General features: G+C 44.1%; 1 protein-coding gene and 1 long non-coding RNA gene across 18 annotated transcripts in view; both read right to left on the reverse strand.

Annotated features, from left to right (window-relative positions):
* Positions 1–20,539, reverse strand: part of KIAA1217 (KIAA1217 ortholog) — a 398,770-nt gene that overhangs the window by 282,764 nt on the left and 95,467 nt on the right. For all 17 annotated transcript variants that reach the window (XM_040451215.1, XM_040451216.1, XM_040451217.1 and 14 more), the window contains one exon: positions 12,976–13,259. In XM_040451215.1, the coding sequence (XP_040307149.1) occupies positions 12,976–13,259 (284 nt within the window). Of the gene's footprint in view, positions 1–12,975; positions 13,260–20,539 lie in introns of those variants that run through there.
* Positions 10,450–11,452, reverse strand: LOC121014711 (uncharacterized). Its single transcript, XR_005783382.1, has 2 exons — positions 11,355–11,452; positions 10,450–11,323 (listed from the first exon to the last, which is right to left on the reverse strand). It is a non-coding gene; the product is annotated as an uncharacterized LOC121014711 (long non-coding RNA).

Here is a 20,539-nt window from a genome sequence, read left to right on the forward strand (position 1 = left end):
TGCCCAGTCTTATTCTCTGCTTCTAGTTCTCTTCTACCTCCATATGACTGCCTGACACTCATTTTTACTTGGAGCACCTACTGTCATTTCAAATACTGCCTGTCACGACTGAAACTTTGTTTAGTGTTTACTGAGCATGAACTGAATTTAATAAAGAAGAGATATTTCCTGTGAAATTAAGATAAAGGAATATAATCAAGTTCACTGAGTATTACACTAAATATCAATGGACTAAATTCTCCCATTAAAAGACAAAGACTAATAAGTTGAGCTAAAAAGGCAAAACCAACTTATACGTAATTTCTAATCAACATGCTCAATATTAATAAAGAAAACTTGAAAATAGAGGAGTACCATCTGCCTATACCAGATAAATGTAACGCAAAGTGACAATATTAATAATAAGAAAAGTTAACAAACACTAAACTGGATACAGAGGTCATCTGGTAGTGTAAAAAGACAATTTATGAGAAAGGAATGATCGTCAAAAATTTGTTTGCAACAAATAAAGCAAATGAAAAGCTGTAAAGCAAAAATTCTTAGGAATGCAAGAAGAACAGGATAAAAATATGTTGGTAGTGAGAGACTCCATGATACATTGTTTGAAACTGAACAGCACTAGAAAAAGTAAGGGCCACAACAAAATAAATGAAACATACAACAAACCTGATATAGAAGTGTGCACATGTATGTGTATATATAATAAACATAAAATAGGCAATTTCTCAAGAATACATAACACAATTCTTACAAATGCTGATTGTGCATTTGACTATGCAAAAAATTTTAAACAAATCCTTAAACGTCTTAAAAAGCAGCAATTTTACAGACTGCATTCTTTGATCACATCCAATAAAATTATAAATAAATAATAATCGCAACTATTTGGAAATGAAATACTCTTGGAAAACCCTTAAATCAAAGGAACAAATCAAAATTGAAACTTTCAACTGTCCTTAAGGAAATGAAACAGGAAATTTTCATACAAAACTTCAGGACACAGCCCAACCTGGTGTCAGGAAATGTATGCCCCTAAATGCCTTCATTATTAACAAGAAATACTAAAAATAAATGAACTTGATACTCACTTTAAGAAATTACAGAAGATAACAAAGACAACTTTAAAAACTAGAAAAGGCAGGTAATTATGAAAAAAAGCTGAAAATGATGAGACAGCAAATCATAACCTGGAAGAGATAAATGCAAACTAAGTCTTTGAAAGAAATCAATATAACAAATAAACCTGAGGTGCCTGGGTGGCTCAGTCAGTTAAGCATCTGACTCTTGGTTTCGGCTCAGGTCATGTTCTCCCAGCTAATGAGTTCAAGCCTGGCATCGGGCTCTGGACTAACAGTGTGCAGAGCCTGCTTGGGATTCTCTCTCTCCCTCTCTTTCTGCTCCTCCCCACTTGTGCTCCCATGTGTGCACACACATACACACACACACTCTCAAAATAAATAAATAAACTTAAAAACATACACATAACAGATAAACCCAAGAGAGGGTGTAAAAATGGCATTTGCTCTCAAAGCTTATGGGGCAACTCAAGGTCATGGTACTCAACCGGAAGTAAAACAGATGCTGTGTGGAGTAACTGGAGAAAGAACATGGACACGGGGCAAGTACATTCTGGACCTGGAAGAGCATTGGTCTTCGCACATTCAATGCCCAGCGCACATCTGCATAGGAGAATGTTCTGGTTGAGTTGAAATGTTTAAAAACAAAAAGGAAAGAGAGAAGGCGAGGAGGGACAGAGGGAGGGCAATGGACCCAAAAGATGGAATCAGTGAGCAATAATGATAGCACGTACAGCCCACTCATGTCTCCCAAATAACTGCTACAACAATACCACCCCATCCACCTGCTCCTCTCCCATCAGCGTCCCCGTGTTGTTTGAGTAAAACCGGTGACTGCTCCGACTGTGACCTCGGGAAGTGCTCATGGAGGAAATCATTGTACATTCCACTGGCCCAAAAATATCCCTTTGGGGCAAGTTTGACACAACTAAGTGTGGTAAGCTGTATTCATCTCCACACTGTCAAAACCTGTGGCTCAGTTCAAAGCTCCATGTGACGGCCCCTGAGCATTACCCACTGTTCACACGTCACCTCCACGCTTGCACACTGGTTGGAGCATACCCCTCGAACATCTCACATCAGGGGAAGGGCAGGAAGAGGAGAGGGCAGGCCTGATAAAACAAAGATACCGTGAGAGGAAGGCAAAAGGAGGTTGGTGCAAAAGTCCAAAAACTACACAATTTTGTTGAAAACCCCACTGGGCTCCAGACCAGATTTTTTTCCTCCAAGTCCCATCCCTATAGCTGATCCCAAGAGTTAACACCCATCCCTCTCGTGACGATGACTGACATGCTTCCGTGGCAGTCCACTGGTCTTTCAGTGGTTCCACGCTTATGGACAGATGACACAGGGTGCTTAGTGACTTGCTCAAGGTCTGGGCACAGGTAGGAGCTGAGTGAGGACATGGGGTGCTCATCGGGCGCATTTGCCTTCCCCACTACCCCAGCCACAGCCCTTCGTCCCTTCATCCTCCAATCAGACCCCAAGTCATTCCCATTTTTCTTTCGAATATCTGATGCGTGTGTCATCCTTCAGTGCTGGCTGAGCTCCATGCCCAAAGCCTTATCACTGTGGCCCGGATGCTGCAACCATTTCCAGGCCAGGACCCAGGCTGTTCTCACGGTCCCTCCTACATAGCACCGAGCAGATAACCTTTCAACTTTGCTTTTATCCCACTTCTGAGCTCAAGACTACAAGGTTGCCCTGTGTCTGACAGCCCAAGCTTTCTGCTGACTTTCAAGGTCCAACACAACCTGGCCGTCCTCTGCCTGACTCCCCTGTCTTCCCCCTCTGCCGAATGACACCATCACCTCACTTAAACTGGCCTACCCACTGATTCCCAGGGGAGCCACCTCTATTCTTGTCTCAACATTGGCTCTTCCTGTCCCCCTCCTCCTCTATCACAATGCCTTCATGGCTGCATTCCATCCATTCAAATCATAATCCATTAATCTCCTTGCCACAGATATTTGCTGAATACCTACTATGCCCTGGGGATCGAGGAAGTAGATAATTAGGACAAGTCTGTCTCCGGGAGACCTCTATCATTCCAAGAGACACCATTCAAATGTCCATCTCTGTGTGAAATCCTCCCCCTCTGCTCTCCCACTGCTCTGAACTCCAGCAAGCTTTTGAAGTACATACTCCCATTCCCTGGCGTGTCTCACAGAAGAAGAGTCCCCAAAGCAATAATTCTGTGGTCAAACAGGCTTGGGAAACATTATGGTTCATTCCTCACCCACCTGTTCCCAAATCTCCAAATGAGACGTAGAATGCCTTTTAGCATATTAAAAGATCGGATAGGCCCGGCAGTGTAGAATTTCATTTAACTCTAGATAACCAAAAATATCCCCAAATTAGAGACTTTCTCTCCATTCCCCAAACAACTAGTAACAGCCTGGGGATCCAGGATTCAGAAGAGCATGTTTTTACAAAATGCTGATCTAGATCACTGCAATTTCTTTATTTCATTTATTCATTATTTTTTTTATAGTTTATTTATTTATTTTGAGAGAGAGTGAGCATGAGTGGGGGAGAGGCAGAGAGAAAGGGAGAGAGAAAGAATCCCAAGCAGGCTCCACGCTGTCAGCAGGGAGGCCGATGTGGGGCTCAGACTCACAAACCATGAGATCGTGACCTGAGCCGAAGTGACACATTCAACTAACCGAGCCACCCAGGTGCCCCTAGATCGCTGCAATGTAGAACACACACTGTTTTATGCTGCCCTAATGCATACTGCCCTCACCCCTCCAGGATAATGCTCTCCTGAATGCAAAGGGTTTTGACAGGTACTCAACACCTGCGATCTATTTGATAGGATGTATCATCTCATGTAATCCTCACCACAAAAGTATTGTCAGTCTCATTTCTGCGGTTAAGAAAAGCCTCAGGAAAACAGATGATTCACCTACACTGCACAGCTCAGAGCGTCCGGCATATAAAAAACTCAGTTATATCGGACCCCGTAGTTATCACTCAACAGACGCGCCCCCGGCAGGGCAGGTACTGGCTACTCTACACATACTGCCTGATGTCGAGCTGACAGTGTAGGTCGATGAAAAACAACCATCTGATTGAATTAATCCAAGAGAACACCTGCAGGAAGGATGAAAAAGGGCAAAGACGTAAGCCGGCTACGAGAAAGCAGAGGACAGTCTAAACGCCTGTGATATGAGTTCTGTACCAATCAGCTGGACTGAATCACATTGGTCTTTTCTGGATTCCTCAATACTGCAAAGCTCCATCTGACCTGGTGGCAGTTTTCTCTAAGTTTTGCCGATCACCACATCAGAGGCGTCTCCTGCCACTGCATAGCCACACTTGGGTTTCTGACTGCCCTTCACTTCCCACCTACTCCCCGACACTCCTTAGCAGGTTTCCCAGTAGAATCTTATTTTGATTTGCTTTCAGACCTCTTCTTAATATAGCACTGTTCTCTTGCGCTTCCTTCCACTAATTAAAACGAAAGCTAATGCAGAGTTTGGTGGCACCCAATTAAACATGGATCAAAAGCCATGTGTTACGAATGATCCCCATTTAGGATTCCTTTCCTGTTTTTCTGTATCCTCTGTGATTAACGTCAACTTCCAATCAATTTTGCAAGTGAAAACGCAACTCCTTGAATTTAGTCTTTTTGATCGCTGAGTGTCCCCTCACCCTGCCCCCAGATGTCCTACTCTGTCATACTCCAAATCTTCAGAAATGCATTTCCATCTCCTTTAAGTCACAATTCAAAATATCAGTCGCCTGGGAAACATTTCCAGCTAGCTCCTTCATCTGGTCCCTCAAGTAACATCATCATCTGTTTCATAGTAGACTGCTTTCTGCTTATTTTTTTCCCATTGTTTTTCATCACGCCCAAATTTCGATGACTATTGTTTCTGATTGCATTCTGATTTCTCTTAGACATAGCCAAGATTTGGAATTTCTGAGGACAGTTTTTTTATACTGATTCTTTCCATTGTAATTATATCCTTTGTTCACAGGCTCCAGCATTTCATTACATCTCACTTCATTAAACGCTCCCATATATAATATAAATTCTCTAAATGCAGCTTGTAATTTTGTCATGACACCATGATCCTTCCATTTGGAGGTGTTGCTCTGGCAATAGTAACATCTTCTCAACGTTTACGTTCCGTAGATACTTAAATCACTATTTATGTCACTGCTTCTTTGGTGCCAAATTCCTTTTCTTTCCAGAATTATTGAAGGCCAATCTAATAGGAGGCGGGCATTTCAGCCACTGTAAGATGACCACCAAATTGCATACTTACGACAATGGCCAAACCGGTACCCCCATTCCAACCCTTCTCCATTTTCTCGACATTTTAGATTAATGTCTATTGGTTTTGCTGCGCATCAGAGAGATGGTGTGATGTGGAGGCAAAAAAGTAAGACCTGCCCCACAGCTAAATAATAGGATTCAGTACCGGTGACTTGCCCTGTCACTGTGAACAAGAGCTAAGTAAGCGGTGCCTCAGTTTCCCATTCTGTTAAGGAGAGTTCATAATATTGCCTACCACGCAGGGTTGTTGAGACGGTGAAATATACCAATATGGGCAAAGAGCAATAGTGTCATAATATTAACTGAGGCCAATAAGATGTTCTCCTTGCAGTCTTTTCCACTGTTTCACCACTATAAACAGCGGTCAAGAAAACAGTGCTAAAAAAATGCTGAACATTTAACTAACCTCCATGCTCACGTTCTCCATCTGGGTAAGGGCCTCCTTCCTTCATCCCACTGTGTCTTATTGTTAGTATTTGCTCCACATACCTTGTAGTAGATTTCTTTGATTTTTAAATTTTTTTTAATGTTTGTTTATTTTTGAGAGAGAGACAGAGCATGAGTGGGGAAGGGGTAGAGAGAGAGAGGGAGACACAGAATCCAAACCGGCCTCTGAGCTGTTAGCACAGAGCCTGACTCGGGGCTCGAACTCACGAGCCATGAGATCATGACCTGAGCCAAAGTGGGACGCTCAACCAACTGAGCCACTCAGGCACCCCTCTTGTATTAGATTTCTTAAGCGCCAAAATGCTGTTTCCTTTTCCCTTAAGGTTTAGGCAAGAAACTGGTCTGTAAATACATATTTAGTCATTAGTTTTGAACAGCTCCCTGGTTCTTGCTACTAAACATGGCTGTTCTCCCATCATTTTCTTTTTTGGTTGAGAATAAATTAGTAGCTCTAAAGAATTTCTTAGCTGGGTCTATTGCTTTAGTTTAATTTATAAACTTTTCATTTGTGTATTTATTTATTTATGAAGCATGTATAATTAGTTAGAACCTGCCCCCTCTACAACTTTAGCCTTTTATCCACATCTTCATGAGGGCCCAAGGCTTCCACTAACGATGGTCTATGGTCTTTTTTTTTTTTTTTTTTCAAAAATTTTTTTTAACGTTTACTTATTTTTGAGACAGAGAGAGACAGAGCATGAATGGGGGAGGGGCAGAGAGAGAGGGAGACACAGAATTGGAAGCAGGCTCCAGGCTCTGAGCCATCAGCCCAGAGCCTGATGCGGGGCTCGAACTCACGGACTGTGAGATCGTGACCTGAGCTGAAGTCGGACACTTAACCGACTGAGCCACCCAGGCGCCCCTGATCTATGGTCTTAATGTGCCTTTAGTTCCAATTAGATCACTTTCCAGGCTTCACTGACACACATATTCATGAATGTAGATGCATATTTGAGAAATTCTAACACTTCACATATATGGATTGATTAGGATTAGAACAAACATGATAGGAAAAGAACAAATGTGATAGGGAAAAAAAAATCTGATTGGGGCACTGACTGGCTTAGTCCATAGACCATGTGATTCTTGATCTCGGGGTTGTGAGTTCAAGCCCCAGGTTGGGGGAAGAATTACTTAAAATCTTAGGGGCACCTGGGTGGCTCAGTCGGTTGAGCGTCCAACGTCGGCTCAGGTCATGATCTCATGGCTCGTGAGTTCGAGATTTCATGATCTCAGATTTCAGTTTGTGAGTTAGAGCCCCCCGTCGGGCTCTGTGCTGACAGCTCAGAGCCTGTAGCCTGCTTCATATTGGGTGTCTCCCTCTCTCTCTGTCCCTCCCCCACTCGCACTCTGTCTCTCTCTCAAAAATAAATAAACTTTAATAAAAAAATTAAAAAAAAGAATTACTTAAAGTCTTTAAAAAAAAAAAGGAAAATAAACCATCTGATTAATTTGGAGTTTTCACATATGACGTAGGGACGACATCAATTTCCCAAGGTATACAATGATACCCTGAGATCTACTGCATGAGGAATAATCCAGTGTGATTGAAATTCTGCCATAATATAATTAAGTTTATAAAAAAAAAGTCAAAGATGCCACTACATAAAGGTGTAAATATATGTTAATATATTTATATTACATTTAAATGTGATTAATGCCATTGTACAGATAAGTATAAAGTTCTGTGTATGGATGTGCGATGTGCTGATGAAACCCTAAATGTTTATTTAGCATGAGCAGGGGTTGGAGCAAAGAGAGAGGGAGACACAGAATCCGAAGCAGGCTCCAGGCTCCAAGCTGTCAGCACAGAGCCAGATGCAGAGCTTGAACCTTCGAACCGTGAGATCACGACCTGAGCTAAAGTCGGATACTTAACCAATTAAGCCACCGAGGCGCCCCACTCACTTTTCAGTGTGTGGCATTCAATGTCTGTGGGTCACATAGCGAAGCCCTTTAAATCACAGGCTTTCTGTGATTAGATGAGTTGTGATCGGGTATTAACTGTCTCCTTCCCTCTATTAACCCTGCTTTGCATTCAAAAAGCTTCCCCTGTGGAAGGTGACGTCCAGATCATACAAATTATTGGTAGCAAACAATACCTGCATACACAGGTGTAGAAAGCGGAAGCAGAGTTGACAGAGGGAGGTTTGCCACCAACAATCTGCACACTCATTCATTCATTCAACAAAAACTGATCATGCTTAAGTTACGTTCCATACTCCCTTAAATGGTGACTTTACAAAGGTATTTAAGACAAGGTTCTTGTCCTCCAAAATATTCTACGTGGGAGAAAGAAACACAAAGAGAAGTACAATAAAGGCATGATTAGATACTACAATATAGGTACTGCAAGACGTTATGACCAACTCAGAAGGTGCGACATTTGGCCTGGATCATGAAGGATCGGTATCTGTGCACGAACGCCGTATTTCTTTTATTGACTTGATGGCAGGGACCACGCCTCATCACAGCACCTTTACCATGGCAGGTGCCAAATAAATACATATGGGATGAATAAGTGAAAGAAATCCAAATTTTAAGCTTTTGATGAAGGAAAAATCGAAAGAAGTTTCGGAATTATAATAAAATTACGCTCTGACGATGGAAAAAATAATCTTCGGGTACTCAAATATGTGTGGGCAGAAAAGAAAACTGCCTTTAAATACTAATCTGAAAATAAGAACCACTGAGACTCTTCTTTTGGATACCATAGACCAGAAGATTGCAATGCCACGAGCTGCCATTGAAACAGGAGGAAGATCCATCGCTTTCTGAGGCTGTTTTTCAGTACTCTGAGATACTGAGATTATTGTCCTTTGACAAATGGGGGAACTGAGACAGAGAAGGATGAAGTCATTAGCTCCAATCCTGCAATTAGCACATGGAGGAGGCTGGATTCCGACCCAGCCCTGCCTTGTCCCAGAACCACACCCTTAGCTGCCGGGCGATGTAGCTTCACCCCCTGACTGGCCCACACAAGTAACCTTTACTACTACTACGCAGATAAACACTATGCAACATTAATGGTCATCGGCTATCTTTGAAGACAGGTAGGAAGGAGGTTGCTACTAAACATGGCTGTTCTCCCATCAGGAGACCTCTGTTCAATAATTTAGGCTGAAGAAAATTCTTGACTGACTTATTTTCAAAGGCCCAAATTCAAGTTTTCAACCATAAACCTTCCAGCGTCTGGACTCAGATTCTGAAATGTAAGGTATGCTCTAATTCTCCTTATGTTTAATACCAAGGATCTGGAACCTAGATGCCCTTGGTATCCAGATACTTCAGGTAAGATGCTGGCTGCCGCAGTTACCATCTTCCTCTCAAACTCCCCCCAGTGTCACTGTGTTCATGAAGGCCGCTTCTCTGGGAGGCAGCCAGGCAAACAGCCACCAGAAGGATAGGTGGTACTGAGAAGCTCAATATTAGATAAGTGGTCAGACTTGTTTATTTGAATTCCTCCTTATGGCTGGTCATCTGATCTTCCTGCAAAGGAAGCCTGGAATAATCCACTTTAAGAAGGTCAGGGAGGAACAAAGGGCATCGTGGAGAAGAAGACAGGAAAGAGGAACCACGCAGCAGGAGAAAAAGAATAGAAAAGCCAGAGGATGAAGTACTGTCCATAGGAATTTCCTAAACCATTACCTGAGCTTATCTCTGATTAGGGTTCATTGGCGACACTACAATGGAATGAAAAAATATATATACACATCCATGCATCAGACTCTATCCCTCTCTGGATGGTCAGCTTGGAATACACAAGAATTCAGCCTGAGTTACCCAAAAAAGGGACAGCTGACCAGCCATGGCCAGACTACACCTGTGGCAGACACGTATGGGATAGGAGATGAGAGGTTGGGGCCACTAAGCCACAGTCATTATTCCCTGTCATCTGATACCATGCACCCTTCAGGTTATATTTAGGCTCCCCATGTGAGAGTTTTAGCCAGTTACTATCATCATAGCAGTAGCAATAGTTATGAGATGATAAATAATAACAGTAATAATAACAATTGAAATATTTTTAGCATGGAAAATATACCATTTTGAAATACTAATTTCTCAGCAAAATGAATACATTTCTAACTTAAAAAAATACATTCCACCTTCCTCATTCAACACATAATCAATTTCCTAACCTCCTTCACCGGTGACCGCTAGCCCCGTGGTCTCTCTCTCTCTCTCTCTCTCTCTCTCACACACACACACACACGCACACACACACAACCTCACACTATCCCTTACACTTCATGTACAGACTGGTGGAGAGGAAAAAAATTTCCTCTACCCTTTTAGGTTTTTTGACCGGTATATTGACATAAAAGAGATTAACGAAGAAAAACAAATTTAATTATGTATGTATGGGAGCCCCATAAGAACATGAGACCCAAGGACATGTTGGGTCAGTTGAGGCTTATATGCTATCCTGACCTAGGGAATGGGATAGGGGCTTAGGGCTTCAAAGGGGAGGAGGGTGATTCACAGGACAACAAGGAGAGATGATGCATAATTAGATGTTCGCCCTGCCATACAGATAAGTATTCCAGAGAAAAAGTAATCTCTGGTAATAGCTCTTTCTCTGAGCCAGGACCAGTATCCAAATTATTTTAGGCCATAACAACTTTACCTTGTTTATTATGCTTTTCTTGGTAACTTCCCATAATTGACTCCCTACTCCTAACATCTTTTGTCTTTAGCTGAACATGATATTTAAGGTGATGGCTTTGGCCATTTTAGGGAGTTACTCAGAGTTCCTGGGTCTCTCCCATGTATACACAGGAAGCATACATATCATTAAGCTTTTGTTTGTTTTTCTTCTGTTAATCTGTCTTATATCAATTTAATTAGTCAAAAACCTAGACAGGTAGAAGGAATTTGTTGTTTTTTTTTCTCACCACACTACATGCTCTATAGGCAATGATCAACTTAAACAACAGTGAAATAAACAAGGGTTCTGAGCTCAGACTTAACCAGATTCAAATTCCAACTTTCCCTTAGCAAATTGTGTGACTGTAACTATTCTGAGTTTGAGTGTCCTCGATCTGAACCACTTTGGATAAAGTACGGTGCCTCACAAACACGCGACACGTTACGTATATGGAGAGTGACCCTACTATCGACTAAAAAATAGGGAAATTTTTTACATGTCAATTATACCTCAAGAAAACTGTAGGAAATAAATTTTAAATAAGTAAGTAAAGGGGCACCTGGGTGGCTCAGTCAGTTAAGCATCCAACTGTTGATTTCAGCTCGGGTCATGGTCCCATGGTTCATGGGATGGAACCCTGCATTGGGATTTGTGCTGAGAAGAGCACAGCCTGCTTGGGATTCTCTCTCTCCCTCTCTCTCTGCCCCTTCCCTACTCACTGTCTCTATCATAATAAATAAACAAATTTTAAAATAAGTAAATAAGTAAATAAATAAATAGGGGGTACTTTCTATATATGCTTGAAATGAAAGGAGTCATCCTTTTCTTAACTACTAAAGAATTTATCTACATCAACCAGGCCTCCTGTTCTCTCCTCTTCTGGGTCTGCCACCTTTTGGCAACATGAGCAAAAAGCAAACATACAGCCTATACACTCATTTCATATTTTTAGGCACTTTAATAAAGATTTCAGAGAAAACAGGTTTGAATTTAAACCGACAAATCGATGGGGCGCCTGGGTGGCTCAGTCGGTTAAGCCTCCAACTTCAGCTCAGGTCATGATCTCGCAGTTCGTGGGTTCGAGCCCTGCGTCCGGCTCTGTGCTGACAGCTTGGGGCTGGAGCCTGCTTTGGATTTTGTGTCTCCCTCTCTCTCTGCCCCTCCCCTGTTCACACTCTGTCTCTGTCTTAAAAATAAATAAACGTTAAAAAAAAATTTATTTTATTTTTTTTTAATTTTTTTTAACGTTTATTTATTTTTGAGACAGAGAGAGACAGAGCATGAACGGCGGAGGGTCAGAGAGAGAGGGAGACACAGAATCGGAAACAGGCTTCAGGCTCTGAGCAGTCAGCCCAGAGCCCGACGCGGGGCTCGAACTCACGGACAGTGAGATCGTGACCTGAGCCGAAGTCGGACGCTTAACCGACTGAGCCACCCAGGCGCCCCAAAAAAATTTTTTTTAAATAAATAAACCGACAAATCGAGAGTGAGGATGAAGTACAGGTTCAAATTGTTCAGGCGAATGCCAATTTCCATTTCCACAGAAGATCGAAAGCTGAGTTAGTCAGACATCACTTTGGTAACCGGTTAACTGGCAGGACCGCCGACTTAACACGCTAAATGGGTCTCTCTCTCTGGAGTGTGGAAATCAATAACGGCCTGTCCTCTTCCCCGATCACGTGTGTCGCAGTGGCCCTGCTTCCTTTACTATGTTCTGCATCCTCAAAGGTCAATCTGATCACATGCCTGTGGGGCCTTTGGGGGACCCCCCCAAAACTTTGTGGTCTGTCAAGAAAGTCATTGCATACAGCCAAGAAACAACAACATCCCAAGGCATAAATGGGTGCTATCTGTGTAGCTGTCAAGATAACCTGAAAAAACAGGTAGCTGATGACAGCAGAAAGCCAAGAATGTGAAAGGTAAACATCTGTGATTAAAAGGAAAAAAAAACAGAGAATAGAAACAAAACCCTAATGTCAGCTTGCTAAGGAAAAGGGGTTCATCACAATCTATCCCTCTGTGCTCTCCTTTACCCTGAAAATGTATTTATGTCTGTCTGTCTATACGTATGTATGTAAGTATGTATGTACGTACATATGTCTGTATATATTTATTTATTCATTCATTCATTCATTCATTCATTCACTGTGCTAAGCACTCAAGTGCTATCTGGTTGCACAGTAATGGATCCTAGGCTTGGCTCAGTAAAGTAAGACCCCCTCACCGCCTGCAGTTTAGATGTATTTGTGGTTGAACATCGGGACACATTTGAGGGGGACTGCCTCCTCTCTGGGTCTCCCCTCTCTGACACGCTGATAAAGACAACTGAGGCTTCAGGTCAAACCTTTCCCGTAAGCTGCCTCCGTCTCGCAAACCCACAAAGAGATCTGGAACAACCCAAAGGTGGGCACGATCCACTCATCCGTTTTGTCCCCTTTGACCTGCCATTTTGCTTTCCCTCACGTTCATTGCAGAATGAGCTCTGCTCATTTCGAACGGCAACATGGTCGTACCTGGTCTCTCAGCCTCTCTTGGTGGCCCATGATCGCAGTGGCATGATGGGGGTACTTCTGCTTCAGATGTTCCAGGAAAGCTTCTCTCTTCCTGTCCATCTCAGATGTTTGCATTCCTAGTATTTCTCTGGAACTGCGGGGTCCACCTAGAGTGTGTCTCCTTGGGATATTGCGGGAAGACTTGGAAACTGAAACGCGACTGTTCCCATTAGAAAGGCGTTCCTTGGTTCTGCGACATTCTGCATCTTCTAATGACGTGACTTGTAGATTGCTTTTTCCTTGTTCTGAAAGACAAAAAAAAAAAAATACAGTTTGCAATGAAAGATTTTACTAGAAATGTCATTTACAGAACACTAGGAGGGTTTCTGGCTGCTGTTATTATGTAACTATAACCTAGCAGGTTATTTGTTTTTTAGGCAAGACGGGAACAAAATCAACAAAGGAAATGAGAAAAATTGCACTAACACAAAAAGTTGTAGAAAAAAAAGTGGTCGTTTCCGACTCTTTCCCTGAGATTATTCAGAAGGACAACACTTGGTCAGACAAGTTTGCAGGCAACTGGGTTACCCCTTACCTTCAACTGTAATTATAGAAAAGTTAGTTCCAGTGATTCTGATTATTTCTTTTGTTTTAATTGCAACCTCATGCTGGTAACAGGACTTTTATAGTTTCATAATCTGACGGTGGTTTCGGAGACACTTATTTCATCCCCAAGACCAAAAATAGGCATTATAATCACAGACATATGAGCCCCCTGAAAACTCCAGCCCCCCTCCATTAGCATAAACCAAGCAAGCGTTAGAATTTTATTAGGTCGATATTACTATTAGGTAAGAATGGAGAGAATGTAAAGGCTTGGACACATCTGGCCTGAAGTGGACTTTAAAACACACAGTGTAAAGGGAAGAGACATGGTACATTTTGATGGCCTTGACCTAGACCCTTGGCCTTGACCTTGTCTCGGACATGGCCTTTCCAGGCCAAGTTGATTTCCACCTAAAAGGGAGCAAAGGAGGCAGGCGATGACAGTGGATAGGGAATCTCTGCTCATGCTCAATGGTTGGCAAGAAGGGTGTCAGGTCTGCATCTCCTAGCTGACTGAAAAAGGAGAATTACTTCTTAAAAAACAAAACTAGAAAGGGAGAGTTATGAACATTCAAAAGCACTTCAGATTCTCTTCAGCAGGAGCGGTACTTACACATCACACAGATGCAGGCAGGATAAGGTACTCCTGATCCGTGAACCCTGGGCTCTCAGGCGTCCTACCTTTAACCTCACACCCAGACCATACAATATGATCTCTAAACCTCACCATCTTCCTTCATAAAATGAGGATGGCTGGACCAGTATTAGATGTGCAGCGTCTTCTAGCTCTAAATCCTTTAAAACCCAGTCTCAATGAGGTTTTAAAGAAGTTTCCGGTAAAAGCTCATTTGCTAATTATTCACCTTGAAAAGTTCTGTGCAGAAAAAAAGATCCACTATTTGAAAGTTCTAGACTTGAGTCTCAGATAGACAAACGAAACTTCACGCCAGTGATACCCAGAGCATCCAGTTTATACACACACCAGCTCATCTAAAGGCCATGCCCCCAGTGCATTTCCCTCATTGTCTAGAAACGCCTCTGTAGACAACCCCAGGTCTGACGCCCTTTGGGTAGGCATAGTGAACATTTTCAACTCAGGCTGGTTTTCCTATTCTGGTTTTCCATCCGGAGAATGGTGTTCTGGGAACAATTCTTCTTGTTTACCCTTCACTTCTCATTACATTGCTAATTATAGCATCTCCATCAGACACCAATGAGGAAAGGGAGGAAAAAATAGCCAAATTAGTTAATTCTCCTACTCTTCATTAGTTTCGGCAGTAAATTTAGAAGGGGAAGAAGACCGAACCATTGATTAAAAAGATATTGAGAGATTAACTGTATCATTTATTTAGGCTCCCTTCTCATTACATGGACCCACATGACGGCTGCCTTTTTTGTGGTGTCTTCTTTAATAAAACAGAAGTAACAGGATCCACTGAATAAAGCGAGTTGCAAAAAATGCCATATGTCAGGTTGGTAAATACGTGTGCAATCTGGTTTCGCTTTAGCTTTCGGAGTGCGTGTGTGTGCACATGAGTTTTACATTGGCCAAAAACTTGTTGTATACTTGATATAACACTATTCACTTTTACACAGTATTTTTAACGATTACTTTCGACATCATTAACATATTTTAAAAAATGATCCTGGGCAGCTAGATTAATTGGCAGGATTGAATCTCCGGGAAGGGGACTTCTTCACATGGGCAAACACACAGACACCCATATGGATAAACGTTCGGGCACCTTCAGCCACCAACAGCAGCAGAAAGTTCCATCTGCCTTGCTCTGCCACACAGACTCACAAAAACTATTTTGTCTCATCTAAGGATCCCCAGACGAGGTCAAGACAGCCAGAACGGTAGCCCCGTGCAGACTGAAAGCAGTTTTCCGCTTTCTTCCTTCAGATAAATTCGGAAAGGAGCTGGGGAGGGGAGGAGTGGTGGTCTTTGCAGCCAATCTCCTGTCTTTGGGAGATTACCTTTGGGAAGCCCCAACTTGCTGACTCTAAACCCCTGCCGTTTTCTAACACTTTGCTCCGGAAGGTCACGTCAGCCTTAGGTTACTTTCCCATTTTTTTCTTTTTTGTGCATTCTTCTAAAATGTCTCCAGTTGTTTAACAAGGTTGAATGTGACTTGGAGGAAGGCAGCAAAAGCACTGATGCCCAAATGCGCCAACGGCCAAAGGCACAGTCCTTTGGCGGACGCCCAATTGAGGGCGGAGCTCACTCCTTCCCGTGGCTCCCCTTCTTGCCCTTCACCCCACTCCGCTATCGGCCCGGTCTGTCTCCCGTCCCACCACCAGGCACCTGCTCACAGGCACCAACAGCACCCCAACCCTACTGTCCACACAAAGCCACTTGAACACGTGTCCCGGTCACCTGAGCCCTTTCCTCAGGGAGGCTCAGTTCTTGGGGGCTCTCAATTCCCGGGCCTGAGGGAGAACTGACAACTCTACCACTCCAGTCATCTGGGGACACCGTGACCCTTCAGCTGGGGAGAAAAACTAAGCAGGGCAAAACAAGAGGCGACCGGGCAAAGGACAGGTAGTCACAATTCCACAGCCGTGGAGTCTGAGATCTGAGTCCCACCCATTCTTCATTATCCACAAAGCCATCCACACAGAAATCCAGTTCTATTTCTTGTCTGGAATGCACTCTGGTGCTAACATTGGGTGTGTCCAGCCACTTGCTATTCTGGGAATCCGTGTCAAACAAACAATGATGCTGTAGCGTGAAGGCAAGGCTTCCAGTTTCCCCTTCCTGCCGCTCCCAGCCTCCGCACGGCCCCGGGAAACTGCTCTTCCTAGCTCACTCCAAGCAGGGCACAGAGCAGAACAGGAGCATCGAGCAGAGAACAGCCCCTCCAGCATTCCCGGGAGCAGAAGCAGGGATGAGGAGGGCGGCAGTGCCAGAGAGAGAGACTCTGCTGAGACGCAGCAGGTTATCCTGCGGGCAGGAGCCCACGGGAGCTGAAGGCTGGCCTCCAGGCCACAGCTCAGGTGGCCTCAGCCAAGTCAGCTGACTTCACAGCAAGAGATTTGAGACCTCGCATCCTTCAGACATTCCACGCCTGCCTTCCACCTGCGAGCCAGCGACAAGACTTCCCTGAGATTTTATTCCCGAGTTCAGATTCGGTAGGCCACAGCCTCTTTGAGAAGGAGTCCCTCCCTTCTTTGTAGTGGCTTCCTGTTCACTATCTCCAAGATGGAGCTTTGCAATGGTGCCAGGATCCTCTCGTGTCATAGGAACACCGTGGGGGGTTGCTGTTTCGTCTGTCTGTACAACCTCTCCGGGCCTTCTGTGGCAGCGACAGGATTTTGTCCATGTGCGACTTCAAACCATAACGTTCTCCTGCTGCACACACAGAAAGGCTGCGTTTTCCAACCTTCATCTAGCTGGGGCCTGGTCCTAATTCCTCCGGTCAATGCAGTGTGGGTGGCCAGAGGTGATGTGGGCCACCTTCAGCCCTGGCCCCCAGCCTTGCTGAACGATCTTCCGTGCTCCTTCTCTTTGATCTTGGGCTAGCTGCCAGTCAAAGCTCCAGAGGAAGCCGTCAAGGCCTTGGCGAATGGCGGCAGGCTACACAGAAGGGGCCTAGGTCCCAGAGCCAGCCTGAAGGTGAGCCCTCAGGAGATCCACCTGGCCGGGAATATCCACATTCCACTGTGTTCAAAACATTAACGTTGGTTGTGCTCAACCAGAGATTACAGGGTTGTTACAGCAATTCGCCTATCTGACTAATACACATCCCATATTCTGTTGGGGGCCCACGGGATTTCTTGCTTTCCCAGTTCTGTTGTTAATATCATACAGATCACCACCATATACGAACTGGCACAGAAACTACAGCCGAAATCAGACCATTATATATATTCACCGAAAAACCCTTAAAAATTAAATACGGGATAAATAAGATTTCTGGGATAGACAGAATAGGAACAGCCCTTCTTCTCCCCGGAAAAACATTCTCGGCTCAGGTGTTGGTTAGATGATTCATTCATTCTCGAAAATAGTTATTGAGTGCCTACTCCATACATTGAAAGGAGTTAGGAAATACAGTGAAGTTGTGATCGAGAGAGACATAATCCCCTTCCCTTACAGAGGATCCACATTATAATGAGGGAAGCAGACAAACAATACGTCATATAAATGTCACGTAGTGATAAGTGCTCTTTAGGATAAAACAGGGCAGGGGCAGAGACTGATGGGGCAATTTTAGAGTTCTGTGCAAAGACTTGAGTATCTGGGACTCCCCAAGCTTGCGCTCTGTGGCCAGGGCCATTTTTTGCAAGTTCAAGGTGTACAATGTGTTGGTTTGATACATTTACGTATTGCAAAAAATGATTACCAGCAAGCAGAGCAAATACTATCTCGAAACACTGGTGGATCAGGGGTTGGCGGAGGCGAGCAGACGGGCTGATAACACTTTACCTGCCCAGGGGTTTCAAGAGCTTAGGGGCCTGAGCAAAAGCAGACATTTCAGGGCCACTGTGGGCAGATAGAGGCGGCCCGAGGAACCTCCCCCAGGATCGCTCCAAGGAGCCCATGGGCTTTAAAGGGAGTGTGATAGTCTTAGACTACAGGTTAGCCAGTAACTACGGAGCGCACACAGGGCACCTCGCAATATACTTTCACGCTGTTGTTTTCCTAGTAAGCTGCCTACTCAGCCACGGAAACCTCACTGATTAGAGCCATTCTTGGGGCGACCATCTGCCCCAATTTGCCAAAACAGTTGTGGGTTACAACTGCCGTCCCCGCAAAATTATTCATAGGGTTCCTTTTCACTCTCCAAAGTGTCTCAGTCTGGACAATAAGTTACATGATCACCCAGGGGATCCTTATCTACAGTAGATTGGTAAACGCCAAGCCTGGCGGTGGAATAATTAGCCTTTGGTTCAAGAAATATTTATTGAGTGTTTTCTACGTGCCTGGTGTTCTGTTAGTGCAGGAAATGTAAAGATGAGGAAGACCTGGTCTGCCCTGGAATATCACGTTCTTATTGGGTGCAACCATCAAGAATGCCGGGCTAGAAATGGACACGGTGTATTACGCATGATGTGAACAGAGGCCTGGCTTCCCTGTGTGGTCCTCGTGCTGACCAAAGAACTGAAACTGATGCCATCCTCCTTCGCTGCATCGCTTCACCCAGAACTCAACGGGACCCTACACATCCAATCTGAATGCTTCTCACCCTTACGATCTCTCCAGCCACCCCTCCCAATCTCCCTGACTTCTAAATACTCAAGTGTCCCAGGGTGTACTGGGGACCTGTCCTCCTGCACACAGACCCAGTCCTAGCAGATCTGACATTGACCCCCGCCCGTCCTCCTCAATTCGAGTGGAGAATATCCACGCTGCAATCAGCATCTCCTCTTGGATGCCTGATATAAACCTCTGGATCCTAACCTATCCAAAGGACTTCCTATTTTCCCCTCCACTTCCAAACTATACACACCCTCTCCTCCTCAACTCCACTGAAATGCCTTCCCTTTTGAGTAAATGGCAACTCCATTCCTCCAGCTAGGCAGGCCAACATTTCTGAAATCATCTCTGACTTCTCCTTTTCTCTTATATCCCACATCCAATCCCTCAGCAAATTGTTTTGCCTTAACTTTCAGGATACATCTGGAAGTGTCTCATCACCTGTTCTACCACCTGCTGGTCCAACCTCATCCCTGGTTTACCGCAGAAGCCTCCAAAATGGCCTCCCTGCCCTTCCCCTACCCCCCATGTGGGTTATTCTCGGCATAGCACCCAATATTTCTCTTTTATAAGACAAGTCAGACCTGCTAGCCTCTCCCCAGCTCTTTTGAAATAATCAAATCTCTGCCACAGTCTCACAGCCCTATGTGATTTGGCTTGGATTACCTCTTACCCTCTTTTCTCCCAGCCTTCTCCCATGTCCTTGCCGTTCTTTGAACATGTTCCTGCCGTTCCCTCCCTCACCTCTTTCAGATGTTTATTCAGATATACGCCAGTGAGGGTCTCCCTGATAACCCTATCTACAGTTTCACCCGCAACCCATGTACTTCCTGTTCCCTTTCCCTGCCTACAGTCTTATTTCTACTTAATAGTTACTAGATAAAATATAAAATGCCCAATTAAAATGAAATTTCAAGTAAATAATGAATAATTTCAGCATAAGTATGGCCCAAATAGTGCACGGGATATACTCCTACAAAAATAATTATCTGTTGCTCATCTGAAACTCAAACTTAACTGGGTATTTAACTCAAATACAGGGTATTTTTACTCACTAAACCTGGGAACGCTGGCATTAACATGCTGTGTATTTTATGTATCTGTTCATTGTCTCTCTTTACCACCTCCTTCCCTCCAAACATGGCTCTTAGAACAGAAGTTCAGTGAGGGCAAGTATTTTTCATCTACTTTGTTCACTGTTTCTCCCACTGAATGAATGAGTAAATGAATAAAGTGATTACATTCCCTCAGCCTGACTATCCCCAGCCTCTGAAGCATCTTTGAATTGCTGTGTTTGTTTGAAAGTTATTTCTTAAAGTGGTCCCATTCTAATTGCCCCTGTAGATTCTGGGTCATTTATTTCAACAGAGGGAATCCTTGCTGTAGGATCCTGCCCTACCAGATAAGGGGGGAGGGGAGGGATGGCAGCCTTATCTCCCACTGGACCCCACTGACCAGGCGCCCTCACGGAGAGTGCTCTGTTTTAGAAACACAAACACAGACACCCAGACCGAAGACTGTAGGACTGGGGGATCCTCCAGGGTTTTCTAAGCTTCAGGTTTCCTGCATTTCACAGGACAGGGGTAAGGTGGGGAGGGGGGGTGTTTTAATTGCAGTGCTTCTGCCTAGCTTAGTTTTGCATTTTCAATGTGGATGAGTCATTTGTTACTTCCCTTTCGCCTTTTTAAAGCACACACACCTTTTCCCCTGTGCATAATCCCTACTCCCACGCAGAGCACTGTAGACCCGCGAGGCTTCTTTTAGTTCCTAACTGGC

The sequence above is a fragment of the Herpailurus yagouaroundi genome, unplaced genomic scaffold, assembly GCF_014898765.1.
Source record: "Herpailurus yagouaroundi ecotype Mexico unplaced genomic scaffold, PumYag 203, whole genome shotgun sequence".
Taxonomy (NCBI): Eukaryota; Metazoa; Chordata; class Mammalia; order Carnivora; family Felidae; genus Herpailurus; species Herpailurus yagouaroundi.